Source organism: Parasteatoda tepidariorum, chromosome 4 (assembly GCF_043381705.1).
Source record: "Parasteatoda tepidariorum isolate YZ-2023 chromosome 4, CAS_Ptep_4.0, whole genome shotgun sequence".
Classification (NCBI taxonomy): domain Eukaryota; kingdom Metazoa; phylum Arthropoda; class Arachnida; order Araneae; family Theridiidae; genus Parasteatoda; species Parasteatoda tepidariorum.
Window position 1 is genome coordinate 12,392,092 of NC_092207.1, and position 26,210 is coordinate 12,418,301.

Below are 26,210 nucleotides of genomic sequence, written 5' to 3' on the forward strand. Positions count from 1 at the left end.
TTTTTTATTGCGTTTATTATCTTGATATTTTAGATTTGGAAAATAGATAAACCACCGTACGTTAATTTCCTTAATTACAATAATATTTTGAACCATTTGATTATTTGTATCATTGTTTTTAACCCTTTGTCATAGAATTTTTATTAAACATATTTTTTTTTCTTTTTTTTTGTATTAATTTGGGTCAAAATAAGTGATAAATATTGTATTTAGCGATTTAACTATTTCCAGTTTTTAATACATCATGAAATACTGGCATCTTTTTCTACGTAAAAGGTAAAATATTCAAAACGCGGCTCACTTTCAAAAATAATTTTTCAAATTTATACTTATTTGCAGTTATTTATATCTAAGAGAAACAAGTATTCATCATTGAAATTTCTTTAATTCACTAAACCAAATATTGATAATTTTTTGAATATGAATGAAAAGAAAAATTTCATGCTATTTATTTTGGATTTTATATTTTAGTACAAATATAATTTCGGTAATCTTATAGATTTTTTTAGTAACTGTTTGACTGTATTCTTAAAATTAAAAAGTTCCAAAATATAATTAAATATATAGAAGGGACACTAGTATCCCATCTGCGTTAAAGGGTTAAAGTGATTGATGATTGTTAGAATGCAGTTACTTAATAGTTTTAGTTAGCAAGTAATAAATAAATACATATGTCAATTTTAGGATTCCGAAACGTTGCTGATTTTCCAGTAAAGATCATATTTTCTTCTAAACGAGTATCTAATTGGTACTGTGCAGATTACCTAGGTAATTTCCAGACTACTTAAATAATTTAAGAAACTGAGCAATTTTTGGTACTCTAACGGATCACCCTAGTTGATTTGTATATTAGCTAGATAATCAGTAAAATAACTGATTTTTGGGGCTCTAATGGATCACCCTAGTTAATCTGCACATTAACTAAAAAATCTGCAGAATAACTGATTTTTGGTACTCTAACGGATCGCCCTAGTTAATCTGTACATTAACTAAAAAATCTGCAGAATAACTGATTTTTGGTACTCTAACGAATCGCCCTAGTTAATCTGTACATTAACTAGATAATCTGTAGAATAACTGATTTTCGGCACTCTAATGGATCACCCTAGCTAACCTGTATATTAGCTAGATAATCAGTCGAATAACTGATTTTTGGCACTCTAACGGATCACTCTAGTTAATCTGTACATTAGCTAGATAATCTGCAGAATAACTGATTTTTGGCACTCTAACGGATCACTCTAGTTAATCTGTACATTAGCTAGATAATCTGTAGAATAACTGACTTCTACACTTTAGCGGTATCATATGCATTTAGAATTCTTTTCCAAAGAATGAAATCGAAATGATTTAAACATAGGTGGTCACAAAATAGTACATAAACGAAAAAAAGAAAAACACAATCGAAAACTAATGCGAACATGCATGTCAAGTTGACAGGTGTTTCAAAACATCAAACAGCGGGAAATAATTTACACTCTAAGATCATTTCAATATATATAACTAATAAAAAATATCATTTTTGTGATTTCAGCGAATGGACAGTGTTTGAATGGATTTGAACTTGCGTGTGAATGGCTGCACGATGACAAATCTGCTCTGAAATGGGTGTTCAAAACAGGTAAAACGCAAAATTGCGTGCAAATTGAATAGTTGTCTATCTCTTGTTAAAACAAACCCCAGAAGAATATTATATCTTGATATGTTAATGCATCGATGACAGATTTGTTGCAAATATTTGTATATTTTTATGTTTGATAACATCATGCGAGCGTTTTGGCTGTATTTTATTGCCATAGAAACCGAAAGTTAGTTCGGTTTAGTTCGGTTCTCATCAAAGATTTTGTGATATGAATTTAATCTTATATTTCTTTATAATTCTATCCTCTTGGAAAGAAATAGAATTATAGAAAATATGTAAGATATTGGAATATAATTATAGATTATATGTACACTAATGCTTGTAAAAACTGAAACACTATGAAGAAATTGTCAGAAATCAATGGAATTTCTTACTCATTTTACTGATAGAGGGTTCAAATAATGTCTGAAATCAATATTTCGTGTGTTTACCACGCTGAGATAGGGACTGTACACATTGCGACATTGAATTAATCAGATTTTGAGTGCAATCCTGGGAATGGCATTTTATCTGACCACGGCAATTAAGTGCAGTTTCACCACGCATCCAACCAGCTCTGCGAGAGAGTTGCCAAACTATGAAATCCCGGGCATGCTCGATGAAGGACGACACAATCAGGAAATACCCTGGAAGAAACGAAACCTGTTGTGCACTGAAGAAGGCCTGTGCAATCTCAGAAACTTGTGCACTGGCCTTATCTAACTGAAATACAACTCCCGAAATGCATCGAAGATTGCGGAGGACCTCTTTTTTCACAATTTTTTTAATGTTCGATCATTGTTCATTGTTGAGATTTCCTGCAATTTGCTCTAAATGGGATCAACAGTTATGTCCAACAGCTTCCCACGCTATAGTGCCAACTCTTTGTTCGGTATTTTGTTGTCTTATGCCACTTGTCAGTACTAACAAGCCTATTTTAAGGCAAAAGAGTGCGCTTTATCTTGTTTTTCAGGGGCTCTATCCATGGCCAAGAATTCGACTTCTGACAGATACATTCGTCACAGCCCATTTTACAGGAAGGACACATTCCCACACCATCCATCCACGGATCGTAATTTTGACCTAAACCAGAGAACAATCTCCAATTTAGTACTTCCAGAGGTAGTATTGATTTGTTATGAGATTTTGGAGGACTTTGTGACCCCCGACAGATTTAGCGTGCAGCAGTAACCATTTTTGGAATCTTCGGTCGTTTGATAATCTAACTCACGACCACTTGCAAATGAGCCCAACATCTATCCCGGCAACGTTTGTTTGGTATCGCACTGAATAATACACTGTGAGAGGAGAGGCTCTGCTTTGCTTAGCCCATTGAAGTCGAAGGCGTCTATTATTCAGCGACAGAAGAATCCTGCTTAGAGAAACCTTTGCACATAATTGATGCTATAACAAACAGCGACAAACCATGGAATCAGACAATGAAACACTAACCGTGCTCCAAGGTTGTGCTAACACATAGGAAGACGGCATAACCATGCAGATGAGGTGTCTGTCATCTCGGACTGTTTTTCCATCGTGGGCCAAGCTGCCAGGTTTTTGCTTTGTCTGTTTCTCCTGTGTCCATTTCTTCTAAGCATGCATCTTTATCGTGTCATTACATAACGCGCGGGCTGTGATTTCTTCAAAAATCCACCGTTTCGCAAACCGACGGTGTTGCCTAGGAACTACCTTAACTGTTGATATTTCGCCCTCCGCTTTTAACGAGACATATTGACCTCTAATTAAACGCTTATCGCAGCCAGAGGACGATAAACTGATTTAAACATGTTGACATTTCTTCAGATACATGGGACAAACGGCAGATAAGGAGCCGGTTCTGGTTCCACTCTTAAGCATTCGCTTTGTAATTCTAACCATTTACTTACCTAACTTTATATTTCATGAAAGCTTTATTCAATTTACATAATTCCTATATGGGGTTGCAATTTTTACAAACGTGAGTGTATATGAGCATATATATATATATATGTGATATGAATTNTTGTATATATATATATATATATATATAATTATGGGTTAAAATTTTAAATCACATAGAAGATGACAAAATTTATAATAAAATAATTTTTTTAAAAAATCATTTTTTTCTTTTAGACATAATTTTTAAGTATTTTTCAAATGTTTAATATCATTAAAAAATACTTTTTCAATATGAAAATATTCTCGTTGATGTATACATTTGATAAAAAAAATTATAAACTTCACTATTTAAAAACTTATTATTCGAGAATAGTAAAATAAAGAAATATATCAATAAATAGCAGCTCAGAAATAAATTACAAACTATAAAGAAAGACTTAAAGTGAACTTTGCTCTTCAAATTATATATTTTGCTGAATATTTAGTTTGCAAAACATATTTGCAAAAGTAATTGTGAGTGCAGAATTTGCAATACGAAAAAATTGCTTAACTGCAAGAAAGTTTTTTTCCTCATTATAGCATCAATAAAAACTGCATATGGCTAACAATTCTATAAGAAGTAGAAGTATTAACAATGGCCATTGATAATACTTCTACTAATATGGCCAAGCTATAATTAAGCAGAAATATACATAATAGTTAATATTTCCAAAATAAAATTTTAATATTACTTATTGTTAAAATAAGGAGATTTATAGCACTTTAAATTTTAATTAAAGAGATTAATTACGATTTCTTAGGGGGATTTAAAATTTTTTTAAACTAAAAGTTACGAAATTTAACTATATATATAATTACGCACGATGTTACGCAAATAACATATTTGCATAATATTCTCAATATTGAAGAAATCAGATCAAACAAGGCGCTTCGTGATATTATACTTCATTCATTTCTAAGAGCACTGGGCCCATGTCCGAGAGTTCGTGGGTTCGAACCCTGCCGGCCGAAGACTCCCCCGTGTAATAAAATGGTGGCTGATACATGTTAAATCTGTCGAGTTGCAAAATCCTCCATGTTCCCATAACAAATCAATACCTCTGGGGGTACTGAATTGGAGATTGATCATTCTCTGATTTAGCTCAAAATTACGATCTGTGGATGAATGAATGGATGTATGAATGGATCCGCCCTATAAACGGGCGTGACGTAATGGGTGTAGCAGAAGTCGAATTCTTGGTTATAGATAGCGCTACTCAAAAAACAAGAACAATCGCATCCCTCTGCCTGGACAGGCATACGAAAGCAAGCAAGCAACTTCTATACATCTTTATAGCATAGACTCACATATTGCTCATTTGGTGAAACAATGACGTAACTGCAAAATCAAGTTACGTCATTGTTTCACCAAATGAGCGATACATAGAACATTCTATTCCCGCTAAAATATCTAAAGGAAAGGTAAAAACAATAATAATAAATAAAATAAATAAATAAATAAAAAATTAATTCGAATTTGTCCTTCTTTTGCCATTGGTCGCTGTTTTTCAAAGGAAAAATAATATTTTTTATGTCGCTCATTTGGTGAAACAATGACGTAACTTGATTTTGCAGTTACGTCATTGTTTCACCAAATGAGCGATATGTTTATAAATTTTAAATTGTATAATATCACCTTACGCAAATTAATTGCCTTTTTTTCTTTGTTCTTCAGATGAGGATGGAAGCAATGTTGTTGAATTAAAAGAATGCGAGTATCCGAACTGCGGTGTGGGTGTGATTACAACCACGTGGCTTAAGCCAAGAGAGCAGGAAGAGTGGATGTCATTCAATTACAAGATCTATGGTACATCGGAAGTCTATTTAAGAATCTATCTGAGAACAGCGGACGGTGGGGGTGGACAGCATCAGATATTTTCTCAGACTGGGAACTATGCTCATGAATTTCCGAAATCCTGGACTGAGAGAGAAGTTCTTTTGCCTGCTGTTTCTTCTAAACACAGGGTAAACTCCTGTTTTTGGGATCATTTATTAGCTTTGATAACTGCAAATTCAGTTTCGTCCCTGTTTTTGGGACAGCTCTGAAAGCAAACTTCTTAAGTAAAATCTTATTTTATACCCATCATTGAATAGCCAACTCAATTTTGAGTTCACGACTACCATTAACTAGCTTAACCCCGCCCCACCCCCGCAAGGGGGCATCCGGGGACACTCCGGAGAAGTTCGAAGTGCACGCAACAGTTCAATCACATAAGCAAACATATTCAAAACAGCGTTACTTAGAAATGAACTAAGTACAAACAAACATTACAAAGAAAATAAACAGAATCAATCAGAAGAGATATTGATGTCGCGTCTTCAGTAGGGGTGCAAATTTAATAAAAAGAAACAGTTTCACATGGTTAAATATAGTATGTTTGTAACTCAGAATATAATCACAGCTGACACAACAGTACTTAAGGTATCAAATTCCAGGAATTTTACCTCTCAGCAAGAGAAAAAGAGGATTCAAAAAAGTAGGCTTGGTTGCGATCCATGGCAACACCAGAAGGCCTCAAAGAATTTAGTGAAATCTTAGAATTAACAAGTAGTTACTCAGTATAGTATAGTAGTTACTCAGAAAATAGAATTTAGGAGTTTGAGTGTTCAAACATTATAGGCGAAGCATCAATTTAAAAAAAAAAAAAAAAAAAAAAAAAAAACATTGCAAAAAGGTAACAAACATATTGTGATGATGAAAAGTACCAGAATTTGTCCAAAGCCCATGAAAACAGATACAATTTCTAAAAGAAGAGTTACGGCGATTTACGACTATCAATGTTCAACTTCATAGCCTTGTAATTTTGAACACGATCCAGAAGACAAGAGAACTCCTAGATCAGGTATTGGGAGAAATTTGCCTTCGTGGAGAACTTTTTGATGGAACTAACCCGCATTTGCTTTAGATGGAAAGGTAAAAACACCGAAACGTCCTACGGTTAACCTGATTACAAGGTTACTCAAACCCAAGATCCGTCTACCACTGAGGATATTTTACGTCAGCACTGTGGTCAGTGTGAGCCGGATGCAGTATTCGTATCGATTAGTGTTGGGATTCGATCCCTGTTCCACCTCATAGGGAGGCGAATGCTATATCTCCTGCATCACATCGGATCTTTTAAGTGAAGTAGTCAAAATCTCAACAACGGCGAAAGAATACTGATGTCACGTTGCTGCAGTAGATTGAAAGACCCAACGCACTGCAGTTCGAAACGCTATAACGCGTTTTAGATATGCACTTGACGAAAATGAAATGCACATACAAATTTTGCTTCTCTAAAGTCCGTTTGTACCTTTTGGACACAGTTTCTCACATGTTCCACGAAATTTAAACTAATTTTCAGAAAATGAAGTAAAAATAATTTGCTTCTCAATGCTGGTGTCTGGTCATTAATGGGTTGCAGAGTTTTATCATTTGGTCTTTAAAGGGTTGCACTAGTTATCAAGTGGTTTTAGAAATTAATGCTCCTGTTTGGTATAAAATAAAATCCATCATATTCTCGTAATGTAATATTTACTCACCAACAATGCATTTTCTATCATATATACGACTTTTTCTCAACGTTTTAGATTTTTTTTAATTATTTCTTTGCATTGGAATTGCGTTTAAATTTCTTCCGCAACTTATAATAAAGCCGTAAGTTCAGTTTTGATTTCTTAAAGGAAATATTTTGAATATCAACTAATTTTGTCGATAAGAGACAATATTAAAATCTGAATTAACAAGTTGATGTTAATACGGAGAATTTTTCTATTTTAAAGTTATAAGTTACGGGTCGATGATGAGCGATAAATGGTTACAAATACTACGCTTTTTCCAATATCCATATGAGGATGTTTTTCTTGGATTTAAACATTAAATTACATCAGTTGGTCGAAGTATTTCAATTATATTTAGTTTTTGATCCTTTTCATCTGCAATTTCAAGTGTTTCATAATACTTTCTTATACATTTAGTACACTTGCAATCACCTTTTTTTTGTCTCATTGTAATTAAAATAATTTTACAGTAAAGTATCAATTTTAAAGCTTTATTTTAACTGGTATCTTAATCGCCAGAAAGTATTTTGGTTAAATTGATTTGTTCCCGATTAAGACATTATTTTCTCTATTTTTCACAATCCATCAAAAATTTTAAATATATAAAATTTTGTCAAACTGTTTTTAAAACACTTTTTTCCCTCATGGTGTTCATCTTATTAACAATTTTTTAACCTTCGATTTAAACAGCTATTTTCAAATCAATAATTTAAAAGCAGCAAAAAGTTTTGGAAAAGGTTTAGCATAGTAATTAACAAAAAAGTTTACTTTCTATCATATTAGAAAAAAGCAACCTCTACATAGAAATGCAAACTTTTAAAGATTAAATAATTTTGAATAGATTTTTTCCATTTAAGAAACGAATGAAATCTGAAAACTTTTATTATACTTCGATACTTATTATAACTTATACTTATAATTACTTATAATTTTTCAATACTTATTATTTTATTATTTTTAGATACTTATAAAAGCACACATTCCATTTAAAGAAGCATATGTAGCAGTTAAAGATATAGTTTTAAAAGGTAAGTTAGCAACATGTGTTTTTTTTTAGTTTCACTAACCATCTAGTATGATTATAGTATCTGTAACAAAAATATTTTTAATAAAAAAAATATTTTTAATAAATATTTTTTCAATTACAGGAAATACTCTTGCTACAAGTAAGTAATATTTCTTTCACCTAACCTTCATAGACCTTCGTACGAAATTAAATTTTCTTCCGTTATTATCTTACATTCATCAGCAACAGTATGACGTACCATTTAAATATTAAAATGATTATGGTAAAGGGTATTTCCCCTGCTCGTTTTGCTCCGCAACCCCTGCAGGTGAGTTAATGAGGGCAACGAGTAAGAGCACGGGGGAACCGCGGTATTTTTCATTATATCAACTTTTCCTAAATTTAATTTTTCCTGTCTCTCACTGATTTGCTTCTTCGTTTATATTGATCCAAAATCTTTATCAGTTTTCTTATTTTAAATAACATATATATTTTTTAAATAAAATTAGGAAAGAATACAGTTTAATTTTTAATTACCCATTTAGAAAATTTAATTCTGGTTTAATTTTGTTAAACAAATAATAGCACAGTAAGAGCGACCGTTTTTATGATTTTGCAATTTTAACGTAACTGCAAAAGCGTATTTCAGATTTTTTAATCATAAAGATTGCTTAAGAAAAAGGTGAAAATTCAATTTCTAATAATTTATTTCAAATTCGTGTTTTGCTTTAATTCTGCGAGTGTAAAATCCTGTCGATCAGGAAAGTTGGCGTAAATTCTGCCAAATTGGCATCAAATCGTTTCATATTGTAACTAGCTCATATTTAATGAGAATTAGAACAAAAAATTATTTTTAAAAAACACGTTGATATTAATGTCTTAAATAGTGTGGCACAATTCATATTTAAAAATAACTAAACATATAACTGGTGAAAAATAGTGTTTGGTTTTAGCGAAAATGGAATTTCATAGAAGTGCCACTTTAATACTTTAATATCATATGCTAATTTGGTTGCACAATTCCATTAACTTTATTAAAAGTGTATAGGCGAAGCTTGACCAAAGTATTGAGATCATATTCAATTTTGCGGCTACCCCTCAAAATTTGATAGTCTAGAATTTAAAGCAGCTGAAAAAAAAGTATGTTTATTCAGTGAAAGTCCGTTTTTTGTGCCAGATTACTTTAAATACCGTTTGCGAAAATTAAAGCATATTAAAACTCTAGTCTTCGAACCATTCAGTTCGTATTAAGTTACAATCTGACCATTATATCAAAAGTTATTATCTTTTTTTTTTATCATTACTTTGTGCACTATGCATATTTTTAACATGGATTATTTATCTCTAACCTAGCATCTAAAGATTTTACAGAACACGAAAGAGTATGTTTATTTATGCATAAAATAATTCTCAATTTTCATCATATTTAAAATTCTGAAGGAAACTTTTTTTTCTAAATGTCTGAAATAAAGATCCGGAACTTTTATGGATTATCACATAAAATAAGCTTAGCGCGTGTTGCATTTTGGTTTATTCTCAATATCAATATTTTTATGGGAAAAGTTTGGTTTGATAGCGGCACTTTTATGACGCTCTAAAACTTTCAAATTTTAAAAAAAGGGAAAGTAAACATCTTAAGTAAACAGTTTTATATGATCGCGTGTTTATTTAAAATATATCCTCCTCCACTCCAATGAAATAAATTCAAAATTGAAAACAAAATCATGAAATATTTTGAATATTACCTGGGCACAAATATTTGAAACAAAAACTAAATATTGATTTGGAATTCATAAAAATATTCGTTGGTATATATTAACGGTAACTAAATCTTTTTAATCATAATGAATTTTCAATAGTAATTTCATTAATAAACGAATCTTTATAAAACACTTTTGAAACTCTGTTGTTTCTGGCCGAAATTCATTTGCAAACAATGACATACTATATAATGTTTGATTAAACACAGTAAATGCAAAAATTTCACAAAATAATATGAGAAAAATATAAAAATAGTTTTGATATTGCATGCAATTTTTCTCATTTAATAAACGGAATTATCGTAAAGTAATAATTATAAACAATGGAGAAATGGTAATAAAAAAAATAAAAAAATATAAGGTAAATACGTTTCTAAAATGATAAGATAGATTTTTTCTTCGGAAAACAAAAGCAAAAAAATAAAAAATAAATGAAAGATATTCAATTTTGTAACATATAATTTGTTATACAAAACAAGTCAATTGTAGCTTCAGTTTAATTATTTCTAATGAAAAACTTTGAATTATTGATAGAAGATAAATACCAGAACTAAGTATAAATAAAAGTTTTAGTGCATTTCACAAACTTTGTATCACACTGTATTGTAAACAAGAATTGCTTAAAAAGCCGTGGATGACGTATTATTTTTTGTAAATACTATTGCGACATATTTTCCAAAATCTTAATACAGGCCGAAAATCTTGCAACAGTTTGCCTCATAACAGGAAGCAAAATCGTGGGTATTCACATTGTAGGTAATTTAATGTAACACAATTTTAAAGTAAGGCTTCAAACGTAATATTTTCCCAATTTTATATCAGCTTTGCAGTTAGTAAGTTTTTGCCGCAAGAGCCAAAAGGGCTAATTTGCGCCTAATTGTTTCATTCTAGCGACCTCGTCAGCCCATATTTGTGGGCGGTTAATTTTAAGTTTACAGGAGTTTTTTTTTTTTTTTTTTTTACATAAATTTTGAATAAATTACTTTTCAATTATTACTTTCCTTTAAATTTATTTACTATCAACCTTTTGTTGGTAATTATGTCCTTTTGAGTTTCAAGTCTCACTAAGAAATAGCTTGTAACAAAGTGCTTCTTTAATTATTAACAATTTAAGTAAGTGGAACTAAAGGAGTATTTTAGCAAATACAGCTTGTTACATTATATAATATTCCATTTTTTAAAAACTTACCTATTTTGTTTGTTTGTTTTTTAAGTTTTTCATTTAGCTACTTGCTTTACGTTCCAAAATTTCAAAAAATTAGGAGTTGAAACTAAACGCTTTCATGTAGAATTTTTCCTTTTATTTCGCTATATTTAATATTACTGTATAAGATTTTGATGAAGAATTTTAAATTAAGCAATGTAAGTTGCGCTGAACTCAAATTACGAAGGAAGTTTCCAGAATTGCAATACCCGGTTTTGGGTTAATCGCATGATCACGGCAGAATGCAATGCTCGAAATATAGGAGTAAATGCAAATCACTGACTTTGAGAACTTAAAATTGTTCTGTATAGTCACCTATCGTTTGTTTTTATAAGCTTCAATATTAAATTTTTTTGAAGTAATTTCATTTCTTAAATCAAATTTGACTCTAATTTCTGATGAAGCAGTCGCACATTATTGCTCAAATCTCAAATTAACAAAAAAAATTATTATGAATTATTTATGCTCATAGTATAGCAATTACTATTAAGCAAAGAAACCGACATTACGAGCAAAATCATATGAAATGAAATTTGTTTAGATAAGTTAAACCTTAATTAAACAAACCATTTTCAACAAAGCTATTACGGGTCATTTTTGTTAAATACTCATTAAAAGAAACAACAACCATTCCGTATTCGAACAAACTGCATTTCAATTCGTTTTTTAATTCTTTGGCTATTTTGTTTCATCCTATTTATTTTCTAAACGCTGTGCAAAATGAGTGTTCTCAAAAATTAAATTAAATTAAAAAGTAGACAAAAAAATTAACAAAAACTTTAGAGTTTCCTTGCACCTGGCTAAGCGAGAAGTACCATAAAATGTTATATTGAATCTTGTTTTCATTCAAATTTAAATTATCGTGTAATCAAAATTAAGACATACTGTTGCATGGTTCAAGTTTATATCACCATAAAAAGGTTGCAGTAAATTTGGAGAGTTCAACCCTTTCGAAAATTTCTCACAATGCAATTAGTTTCTATAAACTTCCTCAAAGATTTCAAACACAGGTTAAGGGTCTGGATGTCCCATTTTTGGAGCCTGTTTTTGTAAAAAAGACAGGGGTTGTGTTGAAAGGTTTTTAAATAATTTCTTTCCTAGGCACACCAGTGGCAGCCGGCATTGAGAGAGAAGACGAACGTAAGTTTTTTATTCTAAAACACTTAGATGTGCGGCAAATACTGCTCCTTACTTTCTTTCACTACACTGGGTTCTTCTACGCTATATCTGACACTAATCTTTTGATCTATTTTTTACCTTCTATCTTTTTTTCAAGACATATTTATGCATTTTCTCAAAAATAAATTGAAAATCTTAGTGGTAAACCTTTTTAAAGTACATTCTATAATAAAATCAGGCGATTTTATTGACAGTTATAAATTCATGACATAATCCATAAATCCATTCCATGACAATTATAAATCTCAATTTGTTTTTTAAACTATTTAAAATAGGCAGGTCATTATGAGGTAGGTCTACCTATCTTCTGCTAATCTTTTGTTTTTTCAATAACTTTATATTTAAGCATATTACTTATAAAATAATGTTTTTTAGTTTATAGGAATATGAAATATTTTTTTCATCAAATTTAACTGGTCACAACTTAAACAAAAGGGAGAGAATTATTATCTGAAAAAGATCAGCATCTAGGAAAACAAATTTTAACATTTTTAGTTTAATTACTGCAATTAATTAAGGGACATTTACTATATTGGTTTATTAAAATACCGAAAAGGGTGAAATTGGCTTAGAATTGCCCAGTAAGCATTTGATACGATATAGTTTCTCAAAACTTTGGGTTTATCCTAAGACAATGCTTTTAAATCTAATCCTAATATTAAAGAAAAGAAACTTATTCTAAGTTAACAATTAAAAAACAATATTTTTTAAGTTTTTGCGTATATCATAACAAAATTTAAATATTCAGTTATAATTTAAATATTTGAACATATCTCTTAAAATTTTGAAAACATCCAACATTTCAGGTTTTAAAACAAATCCAAATTGAATGTAAGTAGAGAAAGATAATTAAATTTATGCTTTTAGTGAAAATTAACTTGATGTTTTTTTTTGTGCCATTAACCATTTATACCACTTGTTGCTGTTTAGTTGTGGTTCTAAAAATAGATGAAAACAATGATAGTTAAGATAAAGATAAAGTAACTATACTGTAAAAAATTTTAAAAAGTGATATTTTTTATCATTTAAAATCACATACCTAATTTAGAGAAAGAAAAATACTTAAATTTATTAATATGATTTTTTATATTGACTTATGTTTGTGTTTTATTTATTCGTATAGTATTTTTTTACTTTGCTTTTTTCAGTTTATTTTTTATATTTTAGTTGCAACCAAATCAGAATCCACTGAAATCCTACCTAATCTAGTTACTGTAGCAATTAATGCTACCGACGACACATTTATTAACGTATCATCAGGTACTACAGCACTTGAATTTCTTTAATGTTTCATTTAAATTATTTAAATGTTATAATTATGTTTTATTTCGCTCATCTGTTTTATTTTTTTATCTTTTTGCTGTTATAATTTTATTTAGATATATTTTAATAGCCAACTTTGGTTTTTTTTATGTACAATGCTTTCTGTATTTTTACTTCTGATATATTTGCTTCCCTCCTTAATTTCAAACAAAATAATTTTTAATTTAATGAATTAACTTTAATATCTTTCGATAATATATAAACTCAAATTTTCTATGTATGTTATATAAAATAATAAACCGGTCTCATTTTTGTCACAGTTTAATGAGGTCTTGTTCTGTTTATTATTTTTAAGAAGCACAAATAATATATAAACTCAAATTTTCTATGTATGTTATATAAAATAATAATCCGGTCTCATTTTTGTCACAGTTTAATGAGGTCTTGTTCTGTTTATTATTTTTAAGAAGCACAAATAATATATAAACTCAAATTGTCTATGTATGTTATATAAAATAATAAACCGGTCTCATTTTTGTCACAGTTTAATGAGGTCTTGTTCTGTTTATTATTTTTAAGAAGCGCAAATTACATTCAGACTGCATTTACAGCTACGTACACAGAGCATGTAACTTAATTATTACCAAATAAAATGTATTTTCCAAATATGAAGAAAAAGATTCTTTATTACATAGCCTAGGTTTGGAATGTTCCATTCTCTGAAAAGTAGGTTAATTAGCTAAAAGTAAGATTATTCCTTTATCCAGAAGCTAATAATAAAAATATTTGGGAAGAAAAGTGTTGTTAGATCACCTATTTACTACTGTTTTTAATTGTTTTAAATTAAAATATTTTTCATTGTATTAATGCTAAAGCGTGTCTAAGTAGCACTCGTTATTTTTTTTAATACTACTGAAAAAACAATTTTTAGTATCATGAAGAAACTTAGAAAAAACATTTTTGAAAACTTAGAAAAAACATTTTAGTATCATGAAAAAACTTAGAAAATTTTTTTTTAAAGGTTACTATTACTACTATACTATTCTATATTTTTCAATATTCCATATTATCCTAACAATACTATTCTATACTCTATTCTAATAATATTCTAATAATACTATTCTATATTATTCTAATTCTATTTAGTCACTTTCAGTGACATTTAAATTAACATTATTAAATAGTACCAATTTTTCCTTGGCGCATTCTATACATCTGGAAATGATATTTTCTATATTTCCAGGTTGGATAATCCTTATGGAGCAGCAAGAAAAAGCAAATCAATCAATAATTATCCAATATTATACAAGATATCCTTTAATGACCTCCCTTAATGTACTTAAAATCATTGTAACAAAGAGTTAAATTAAGCAACATTCATATAAGAGGTTACAGCATTCATAAGTCATAAGTCGTACATGAATATTTTTATAATAACTAGTTTTAATAAACTTTATAACTAGTTTAATTAGTTTTTCTTACTGTTGTTCATAATATTTTTTCTAAATTAATAAAAATTTCATTCCTTCAACTTTGTTTCATTCGTGGTATTGAAACTCATTTGCTTTGAAACTTTATACTCAGATAATCAGTTTTATGATTAATTTATTACTTGCTTTGCTCTTATTGATCTTAAAAGTGACTGGTCAGAGTTTGAAAACATTTTTATTCCTTTTCTCTTATAAATTAATTAGAAAATTCAAAAGTGCCTTACTTGTTACTTTATTTTTACAAGAGCTCTAAAAAAATATGCATTCAGAGTGGTCATTATACAACCCCCATAATAATAAATTTAATAGCAATAAAATAGAATTCGGTATTATGAAGCATTTTATGTGACGAAAACTAAAATTTTCGAAACAAAAAATAATCATTTCGACTAATTCAGCAAGACCTTTTACGTTTGTTGAATAAAATTTAAAAACTTTTGTTTCACTTTTAATTTTCATTACTAATTATTTAGACAATTCCTTTAGAGCTAAGTTTTCGATATTCTGCTTACTTGAACTAAGTAAACTTTCAAATTAAATTCCTATTAATTTACTAGTTTTCATGAAACCTCTAAAAATATAAATTAAGAGTGGTCATTACACAACACCCTTAATAATGAATTAAATAACAATCAAATAGAATTTGGTTTTCAAAGCATTTTGTGTGAAACAAAATGTATATTTTGTTTTGTGAAATAAAAAATACTTATTTCGATTTGTTCTGAAAAACCTTTTAAATTTGCTTAATAAGTCTTAGAAAATTTTGTCTAACTTTTAATTATCTTACCAATTAATAATGCATTTTCTTGTATACTAAGATTTCGAAATTCTGCTTTTTGACACTAAGTAAGATTTCAAATTCATATCATATAATTCATTTCTTATCTCCAAATATAGAGCTTTCTCTATCAGGCAACTATTGGAACGGTGCGTTAGGTTGTACTCAAGTGTTTGATTTCTTAAATATTACTTTCCTTCCTTTGCCATTGCAGCATACACTGAAATATTTATGCGTAAGTAAAATCAAAACAAATTCAAATTTAAATTCAATTTTTCTTAAATCAAATTCTGTTGCGACACAAAAATTTAGTTTTTTATCTGTTTCATTAATTTACAATAATTTGAAAGCCAAATGTAAAAAATAAACCCATTTTTTAAACTGACAAAGTTATAGTTTTTGAATACCCCTTTAGTAATACATGTAGTTTAATCACATGCTACATATAATTTTCATGAGACAAATTCATTTCAGATCAAATATTATTTAGACAAAACATTTCGGGAAAAATAACGTTTACGAAACATCTCATTAACAAAATAAATTCTGATGAACTGTAAGAAAAATTTTTGGGAAAAAAATTTATGGATTACATACTTCACTTTAAAAAATTTAAAGAAGTAAGCCAATGCATAAAACGCGTGTGAATTAAAGTTCATGGATAGCATTTAGTAATTCATGTTGTTTAATAGCCATAACTCACATATGGTTTGTAGACAAAATGTCTTTGCTAAGTTTTTTCCGGACAAAATATCTTTGAAATTAAATATCTCGCGAAAGAAATAATTTGTTTTTACGTAACATCCCGTTAACAAATTATCATCTGACCTAATTGATTCGTGAACAAAATGTTAATATGAGGAAAGCATTATGTAGATAAAATTTCACTTGAATTTTTAATGACTTGAAAAAATTGTCATTTTGACGAATTATACTTTCTACAGTTCGCAAAAAAAAAAACGGTTCACCGTGAATAGCTTTTGATCTAATGATCGGATATTCATGTTTTTTGCACTTTACAAGGTAGAATAGTTCCTAAGAAATCCAATTTTAAAAAAGTATTTTTAAAATTCAATTTCTCAAGAACTATTCTACTGTTTTTGCTCAAATTTTGCATTTTGCCAAGTAACATTGCATTAATGCCATGTAAACAATTGTATATTAAACAATTCAAAACATTTTCGACTATTAATAAATAATGTAATAAAAAATAATGAATGTTTTTCAAAAAATCACATTTTTGCATGGAAATATCTCTGAATAAACGAATATTATAATTATGAGCGAAATAATTTTTCACTCGCTTAGAAAAGTGCGAAATATAGCGAAATAAGCAAAAAGTAAAGTTGACATTAAGGGTCCAAACTTGGAGCACTCTTTTTAAACTATGGGGACCGTATTTCCCCGATTACAACCCAACCACCCCCTTTATATTTGCGGTTAGAAATCTGCATCTGTCGAAAAAATTTGTGTTTCTTCAGAGAATCATATTTTTGCTTCTGATTTCGTAATTTAAAGTATTATGTGTATTAATTAACATATTTTTTGTTGCACCCACGAACCATTAAGATTAAGTTTAAAACGTGAAGATCGAATCATGAAATCAAAAGTTATTCAGGGTGATCCATTTATGTAATTATTTTTTGCACACTGCAACAGATGTAGAGTAGGTTGTTTGTATTTAAAAGAGCTTTCCTTGCTATTCATTGAAGAATCATTGCTATCAAATGAATTACTATTTTTTTTATTTTGACTGTTGAATATTTTTACGCGAATTTTTCATTCAATATATCAGTGTATATTTCTTGTGAATGTATTAACATGTTTAGGAATGTACTTAATTGCTCCTCAATTTTTTTTTTAATTTTCGGCATTTTTTGACATGTTAACGAAATTAAAACTAACTAATTTTTTTGATGAATAAATTTTATTCGAGATTTGAGTGAATACTGAAGATAATTGTTCTAATTAATCTCCTTCTATAGTTGAAAAAAAATATTAACTTTCTCTGAAAGAAAGTAAGAATTAAAGAACGTTTTCGTAAAAGGAAAGTTGCATTCTGCTTTTTAAGTCCAGAATGAAATAACGATATAAATATTGGTTTTAATGTTTTATTTAAAAAAAATCAGAAAGAGTCAGTATTATTTTCTATAACCTATAATAATCTAAAGTTCAAAAAGGTCGGCAGTTTCATGAGCCTAAAAAAACTATTTGATTACATTAAAGTACACTTCAAACTTTTTTTCTTTCAGAAACTCAAAAGTAATTTTTCAGAATATTCTAAATAAACTATTTTCTAACTTCTAAATAAACTATTCTAAATAAACTATATTCTCTGAAGAAAAAAATTTGTAAGAATTTAAATTTTTTTTTATCCTTTGACATTTTCAAACCTTTTTCTATCTTTATTTTATGCACTAAACAAATTTTGAACTTTCAGTCGTATTCCCAATTTAGAAATCTCTGCCTTTGATGTAAATTCGCAACGGATCTGCAAACTTTCAACATCAAAGTTATTTTTGACAAACATTTCGCTGGAAAAAAAATTGATGAACAGCGAACTTAACTAATAAATTTTCCCGCAATCTTTTTAACTTTAAGACAGTTTTCCAGTTAAATTAAGGGAACCTTAAAGTATCTCAGAAATAATTTTCGTCTTTTTATTCCAATTTATTGCATTTTGTACCATAATATAAATTTGAACAAAACTGTATTTAACTTAATTGCATTTAACTTAAAACTGTATTTAACACTATTATTGTCAACAAAACTCCTTAAAATCGAAACATTCCAAATTGAAACTCTTCATATAGTTTGTGAAATCAATGTTGAATTGAAATAAAAATCAATAATTATTTCTCATTTTGTTAAAAGAATGTCGAAGTTTGTACAAAATGCAATATGTGCGTGACCATTCCAAACCATCCACTCAATTGTGTTGCCATGACGCAAGACGGTCTATTTAAACGACGCACTGTGGGCCAGAAGACCATGATCTTTGGCCAAAAGTCAAAAATTAAATTTTCAACCCAAATTTTGAAACAAATTTTATCGAAATACTAATTTTGGCCACGAAACCTTGGATGCTGGCCCACTGTGCGACGTGACATTCTGCAGCGGCTGATGAAGTCAAACAAATTCGTGCTTCTAATCTGATAAGAAAAAGAAAATCAAAATCACCAATTATGCACATTTAATTTGAAAACTCCTATTTTGAAGATATTATTGTATGCATACTTTTTTGTTCATTTTTATTCTATTATGGGGCATAAGTTTTCCATAAAGTTCACACTTTATGTGGAATTTCCAATTCTATTTTTTTTTCAATCAATAAAATTGTACTTAAGAATAAAAAACAATTCTCGTGAAGGAACCGAAAAGTTTATAACACACAATGTTCCATCTCTCTGTCTTGTATACTTCAAATTTTAAAATTTTATAACTTCAAAAAACTTTTAGTAATGCACTACTTTTATACTATATGAGGATAAAAAAATTATTTACAGTTGAAAAGTTGAAATGCGTTCATATTTGAAATGAGTGAATAACTTCTTTTATTATCTACCACTTTTGGTTTAAAAGTGAAATAAAAAAATTACTTGATTTCATATCCATATAAAGACATACATTACAAATTTGATAGACTAAGCTGAACGCTAGTAAAGAAATCATACTGCTAACTTCATTAAATTTTTTTCAAATCATCTGTCCTCTTATGATGTAGTTGAGTTTTAACTACTCAAGTATCAATCTTAATAATTCAGTTATATTTTTGTAAAAATTCAGGAATCAAGGAGCAAATTCAAAAATACATCAAAAATGCACTTCTTCAAATAAATATAAATAACACAAAACAATAAATTAAGTCTTCTTTTTTAAAAAAATACTGTCAAGTTTATAAGAGAAAAGCAAAAAATATGGTATTTTTCTCTAATCTAAATAATATTAATAACAATTTATTCACACAAACTGCTAAAATTTTAAAAATGAATGTTGTTTGTAAAACATCTTCACCGAATTGTTACCAACAATGAACAAAAGTTGTAAAGCAACTAAGTTAAAAAGTTGAATCTATCTAGGGAAAAAATAATGAAAAAAATTGATTAATTTTGCACAACTTCAAATGTTATTTTTCACTGCATTTATGATTTCTATTCCATTAAAATAAAATCGTTTGAAAATCCAATTTTGTTTTTTTTTTCAGATGGACAAGCTTAATCTGATTAACAAGATTGTTAAATTGAAGTTTCAATTAAGGTTCCAAATTTAATTTTTAATAAGTTTATTTTTTTATTAGGATTGCTTGAAATTCAATTTAAAATGCTTAACCTCACTCTGCATCATATCACTCTTCTTGTTTATCGTTTGATTTTTCATTTATGACGAGCATAGTTTTGAATTATATAAGTACATCGCAATTTATAATCATAACTTATATAAAATTCGATGAATAATATGCTAAAAAATCAAAAACGTGTAAAGTGTCTATTCATTTTATTCGAAAAAAAATAGTTTTGAAAGACATAGGAATATCAGAAAGGCGTTTGAACATTTTTTATTTTTACTTTAAGGGCTTAAAAGAATAAATTAATTTTCCACACTTATAATATTTCTTAACATCGTAATCAAAATGTCATCGTACTTGTTCTTCTAAAAAACAATTTTATGCATACCTAAAAAAAAATTATCTGCTTTACCTCTTACTATGCTTTATTATTCTAGATGACTCTAGTAGTTCTGTTGATTACGAAGATGAGAATGGATTAGGCGACTCGCCCCCAAAATCTATAGAAGAAGGTAAGTACTGAAGTCCTTACTGGTCTTTTTTTTTGCATTCTCTAAAATACCTAGATATTCCCTCAAGTTCCGTACTTCAATATATATATATATATANATTATATCTTCTTAAGATAAAAAACGCTTTTGTGTCACAATGAATGAGTCTATTCCGCCAAGGTTACAATTAGCAGTTGTTTGTAATTTAAGATCGCCCGGTGGCTGAGTGGTAGCGCTTCGCGCTCCCGTGTCACAGGTCCTGGGTTCGATCCTTAAGCCGGGCAAGGTTGACTCAGCCTTTCATCCCTTCAGTGGGTCAATAAATGAGTACCAAGCATGCTTGGGAACTAAACACTGGGGTTCCGCGTTCGGCTGACCACCTGATTGGAACATCTGCTCCTGCACACCAGAGCCCAAGGTCAAGAAAACTGAGATGGGCACAGTTGGCCTTGGCCCTATGGGCTGTCGCGCCACTGAGTTTAGTTTAGAGTTTAGTAGCCGGACAGCAGCTCAAAGTTTGGTCCACTAATTATTAATTTTTCTTCTTGTTACTTTCGTCAAAGTTCATTAAATTTTTAAGGGAATCGAAAAAAATTCATAAAAGCTTATAAAATTTGCTTATCAAAAAATACTTTCATTTAAATTATAATGTTTAATAAATATTTTTTTTATTATTATTATTTTGTTTAAAAATGGTGGAAAAAAATTTGTATCGTGAGGCAGAAAACTTTTACATTATATCAAAATATGTAATTTTAGGTAACAAAATACAAAATTTGAAAAAAAATCGGTCAAATTATTCCTACACTTAAAAATTTAGAAATAAATTTACAAAAAGTAGAATTTAGAATTTTTGTTACTCAAGAATTATTCAACATATATTTTTCAAATTTTAGGTTTCAACATCTAAAAATAGTTTAAAGTAATGTAAAAATTTGAAAACCATACAAATCAAATAATGTTTTGACTATTACTAAGTAAAATAATGAATAAATGCTAAAAATTAATTTATGCGTGGAATTATTTTTTAAAAACGAATTTCATAATTGAGTGCAATTTTTTTTAATTTACTATAACAGTTTTCGAGATACAGCAAAATAAGTAAAAATTGAAATTTACATTAAGTGCTCCAAACTTCAGACTGCTTTCTTGCCTAGACTAATGTAATCGTGTTTTTCAGATAACAGTTGCCCCCTCCCCCTCCCACATATTTTTGTAGGCTAAGAATTTCTAATCTGCCGTAAATGTGTATGTTTATTCTAAAAAAAAAAGATGTTTTTGTGTTGAATAATTTTGTAACTTAATTGATAGTTATCACTTACTAAACAATATATCTGGAGTAACCTCTTGGTAACCATTGGTAACCTTGAGGTAACCATTAAGGTTGATACTTAGTTTGTGAAATTAATGCGTAATATAAAATGTTTTAATGACGTGTTCTTTACGAAAAATCTTTAAATAGAGCTTAACTTTGATAATTTATAAAATGTTGAATAAAAAATGTTAAAAAACAACCTATAAACTTGTTCGAAATAAAAGGAAATGTATATTTTTATTTTAGAAAGGTTTCAAGCTTTAGAAGTTGATTTTATAGGAAGTGAGTGCAAAGTTGAAAATTCTTTTACGAAAAACAAATACTGAAATATCAGATGTGAAAACCTTTTTCTTTTCTTTCTAGGTGAAGATTTAACTAAGGGTTATACTAGAGGTAAACAATGTATTTTAATATTTTATTTCATTATTGTGTTTCTACAGTTATAGTTTGAGTTCGTTAAATGTTTTATTTTATGCTAAGGATGAAGCTTAACTATCCTACTCAAAGTAGAATTTTTCTTTGTTCTCTTTTACAGTTGAAAAAAATTAACTAGTATAAAACATGGAGAAAAACATTTTGCTAGATTTACTGTACTTTATAGTAATGAAACCTTCTGATAAAAGAAACCATAATTCCGGTTATAAAACCAAAATATACTGCATTTAAACCATTCATTTTGTAATTTTTCAGTTTATATGACAACGGTTTACCGGAAATTCTACTTTTCCAAGTTCTTATTGACGCACATCTAGTGAAAAATACGAAAGTGAAAAGTAAATTTAATTGAATAAATGGCTTTTACGCCATGCTCTAAGGTATGAGGATTTCCAAATTTCACTAAATTTTATCACGTATTATAACACCATATTTCATAGTTATTTTTAATAAATCATTAAGAAAGCTCTTCGGTAAAAATTACCCAGCTTTTTGGTGTTCCCATAGAGTCAAAAACACGGTAAATTTTACCATAATCTGATAGTTTTGACCATACTTTTTCTCTCTGTGAACGATAGATTAAATACTTTAAACATCTAATGTCTTCTTTCTTTTTCAAAATAAATCTCCAATTAGGAGATGTTTTATCACCTATACCTATAAAAAAAAACTATAAAACCTATACCTATATAAAAAGATCCCCTTTATGAAAAAAATCATAAAGTCTGTCACTAAAGTTTTTTCAAATATTGTAATTCCAAACAATCATCATCATCATCAATGGCTCGACAGCCCAGGGTGGGCCTTGGCCTTCTCAGGAAGTTTTTTCCAGACTAACCTTTTTCCTGCTAGTGTTTTCCAGTTTTTAGTTTTTAAGACCAAAAGATCTTTTTCTAGGCTATCTATCCATCTCAAATTTCCTGCCTCTTTTTTGTGTGCCAGCTAGTTTGGAATTGAAAACTCAATTTGTGGTACGATCTTCGTCCATTCTGATAACGTGGCCCGAACATTTTATTCTTTGTCATTTAATTAAGTTAATAATATCAGGTTCATTATATGTGTGATAAAGCTCTAAATTTGTTCTACTAAGTCACATACCATTTTTTTTAATGTTTTAAATGTTTTAAGCATCTAAAATGAACAAATCTTTCTTTTTCAAAATAAATCTCCAATTAAGAGATATTTTATCTCCTACATAAAAAAAATCATTAAAAGCTATGATCAGTTTTCAATTTTTCCATATATTGTAATTCCAAACAATGCAGTGAGAAAAAATACTCAACTTTTCAAACATAAGAAAATTCCATCATAAATTTATTTAATTTTTTTAAACAAAAATAGTGGATTTTTTACATAATACCACCATTTTTATCATCAGTATTAGAGATATGGACAAAATTAACCGTTTAATCGTTTACCGTTCTAACCGTTTACGAAAGAAATTTAACTAACTGGTAATGGATAACTGTTACCATGTATATTAAAAATAATCTGAAATTTAAAAGATAAATTCAATAATAAAGAAGGAAATAGAAATATAAAATTTGTCATTTGTTCCATTTGTGAAGTTTGGCGATTTATTCTCAGCAAGTCTCAAAATTAGCTTCGCAGTTCATACACAGTCGAATTTGAAAGAATAAAACAACGTTAGTAACTGCTCTCTAAATTAATTATATTAAAGCCTCTAATGTACGTAATTTTTGAATTTATGAAAAATATATGTTAAAAACATCTTACAAAAATTAAAAAGTTAAAATAATGAGACTTCCTGTTAATTAATTGTTAATAATAAAAAATATCTTATGGTCTGGTTAGAATAATAAATTGTTTTAGCATTTTCTGTTATCGTATAATTATATGAAGATTCCCTTTGATTAAATCATTAATAATGAAATTTCTTTTTGTTAATAATAAATTGTTTTTATATTTTCTGTTATTGTTTATTTGCTTCTACATAATGAAACTTACTGTAATTAAATAACTAATAATTAAAAGTATCGTATAGTCTCTTAAACTTAATGAATAATTTTATTATTTTCTGTGATTGTTTAATTGCTTAAACACATTGAAAATTACTTTAGTTAAATAATTAATAATGAAAAATATCGTATAGTCTGTTAAAAATAATGAATTGTTTTATAATTTTCTGTTATTGTTTATTTGTTTTAACATAAAACTTCCAGACATTATATAATTAATAATGAAAAATGTCCTACAAACTGTTGAAAACTAAATTGCTTTGACATTTTCTCTGCGCAATCTGAACTCCTTTTGGCATCAAACTATTAATTACATGCTGAATGAACCCATAATTTGCTTGAAGTAGTAGTAGCAAAATACTTTTTTACGTCTTATATCAATAATTATGACCTTATTGGTAATGGAATACTAAGAATATATTGGTAATGGAATACTAAGAATAAAATGGAAAATAGAATGAAATTTTAATTGTGTATTTTTGTAGTAGTAAAAGGGTTAATATTTAAGTTTTTATTTACTTTACTTTGTAGCTAAAAGTAAACAATAAGTATAATTCGTTATAACAAATATATGATATGACACAATTTATTTCATTTATTTATTTATTTTAGTGGTGGAGCCAAATCTTTGCAAATACAGCTAATTCTAAACGAAATGTGTTGGAGGCCAATTCAACCGAATTTAAAAGGCACCAGTGAAGATTCACATCTGAAAAGAATTATTTATTCCTTAAGTTAAATTATTGCTGGCGTATACAAGAAATTACACGAAATAAAATGTTATAGTTTTATTTGGTGATTTCTTTTTGGTGTGTGAATTTTGATTCAGAAATAAACAATTAATAATATTTAGAGTTGTTTGTTTATGAGGAGGACGCTATACCGTGAGAGGAAAATTCCATGACAAATTCTTTTTTTACGGATATCAGTAATTTAAAAAGTATAGAAAAAAAGGATTTCAGGTAAACTTAGAGTAATAAAGTTTATTCGATACTTTCAAATTTTAATATACTAATTGAAATGAAAGAGAATTAGTAATGAAAAGTTTTTTTTTCATAGTATAGCGTCTTCTAAAAAAAGGAGGATTCAAAGTAAAATTTGGTGAAAAAATTATTATTCTTTCAAAATGCGTTATTTCAGTATGAATTGGATAAAATCATAAACTTTAAATCAATACGTATCTTTATTTTGAGTGCTGTTTAAGATAAAACTTTTTCAATCTTACTATCCGATCAACTAATTTTATTTTTAAAACTGTCTAGCACCTTAATTTTTATTTAAATGTTTATACAAGCCTAGACAGAACAAAACCCTATTAATGTTTCTCAAATATTTCTTTGAAACTTTTCCAAAAAGTGAAAGAACAACTAACTTGATTTCAAATAATTTCAAACTTTTATTTTGAATCTTTATAGAGCTGTTGCAATTCTAATGATCATAGTAAACACATTGTTCCTTTAACTACTATTACCAAAGAAAATATATACCTCAAGTATGCATTTCGAGTAAAATAAACTATTTGGGAAACACCCATGACATTTTATGCACTACTATTTCTGAATTTCTAAAAAAATTGTAAGGTGTTTTGTAAAGATAACACCTAATATACACCGAAGAGCCATTGCATTATGACCACCCTGCTAATAACATGTAGGACCACCTTTAGCCCTCAAAACTGTTAGCACCCGCCTTGGCATTGAATCCACAAGGTGCTGATAGGTAGTCTGAGGTATCTGGTACCAAGCGCTCACCAACTGGCCCTGCAATTCCCTCACATTGCGAGGGGGTAGCGTGGCAGCACGAATTTGGTTTTCCAAGTGGGACCACAAATGCTCTATTGGATTAAGGTCAGGTGAATTTGAGGGCCAAGACATGACTTGAAAGTCAATGGAATGTTCCTCGAACCAATCCATGACGATTCGACCCTTATAACATGGTGCATTA

General features: G+C 28.7%; 1 protein-coding gene across 1 annotated transcript; it reads left to right on the forward strand.

Annotated features, from left to right (window-relative positions):
- Positions 1-1,534: 1,534 nt before the first annotated feature.
- On the forward strand, positions 1,535-25,057 carry LOC107441930 (uncharacterized; the record flags this gene model as incomplete). The annotated part of the gene is given in 10 exon segments (XM_043048310.2): positions 1,535-1,621; positions 5,217-5,506; positions 8,043-8,109; positions 8,230-8,247; positions 12,153-12,191; positions 13,398-13,490; positions 20,484-20,558; positions 22,099-22,134; positions 22,216-22,245; positions 24,879-25,057. Coding segments are annotated over 10 exon segments (767 nt in total), but the record flags the coding sequence as incomplete, so codon positions are not given.
- Between the last annotated feature and the right edge of the window lie 1,153 nt (positions 25,058-26,210).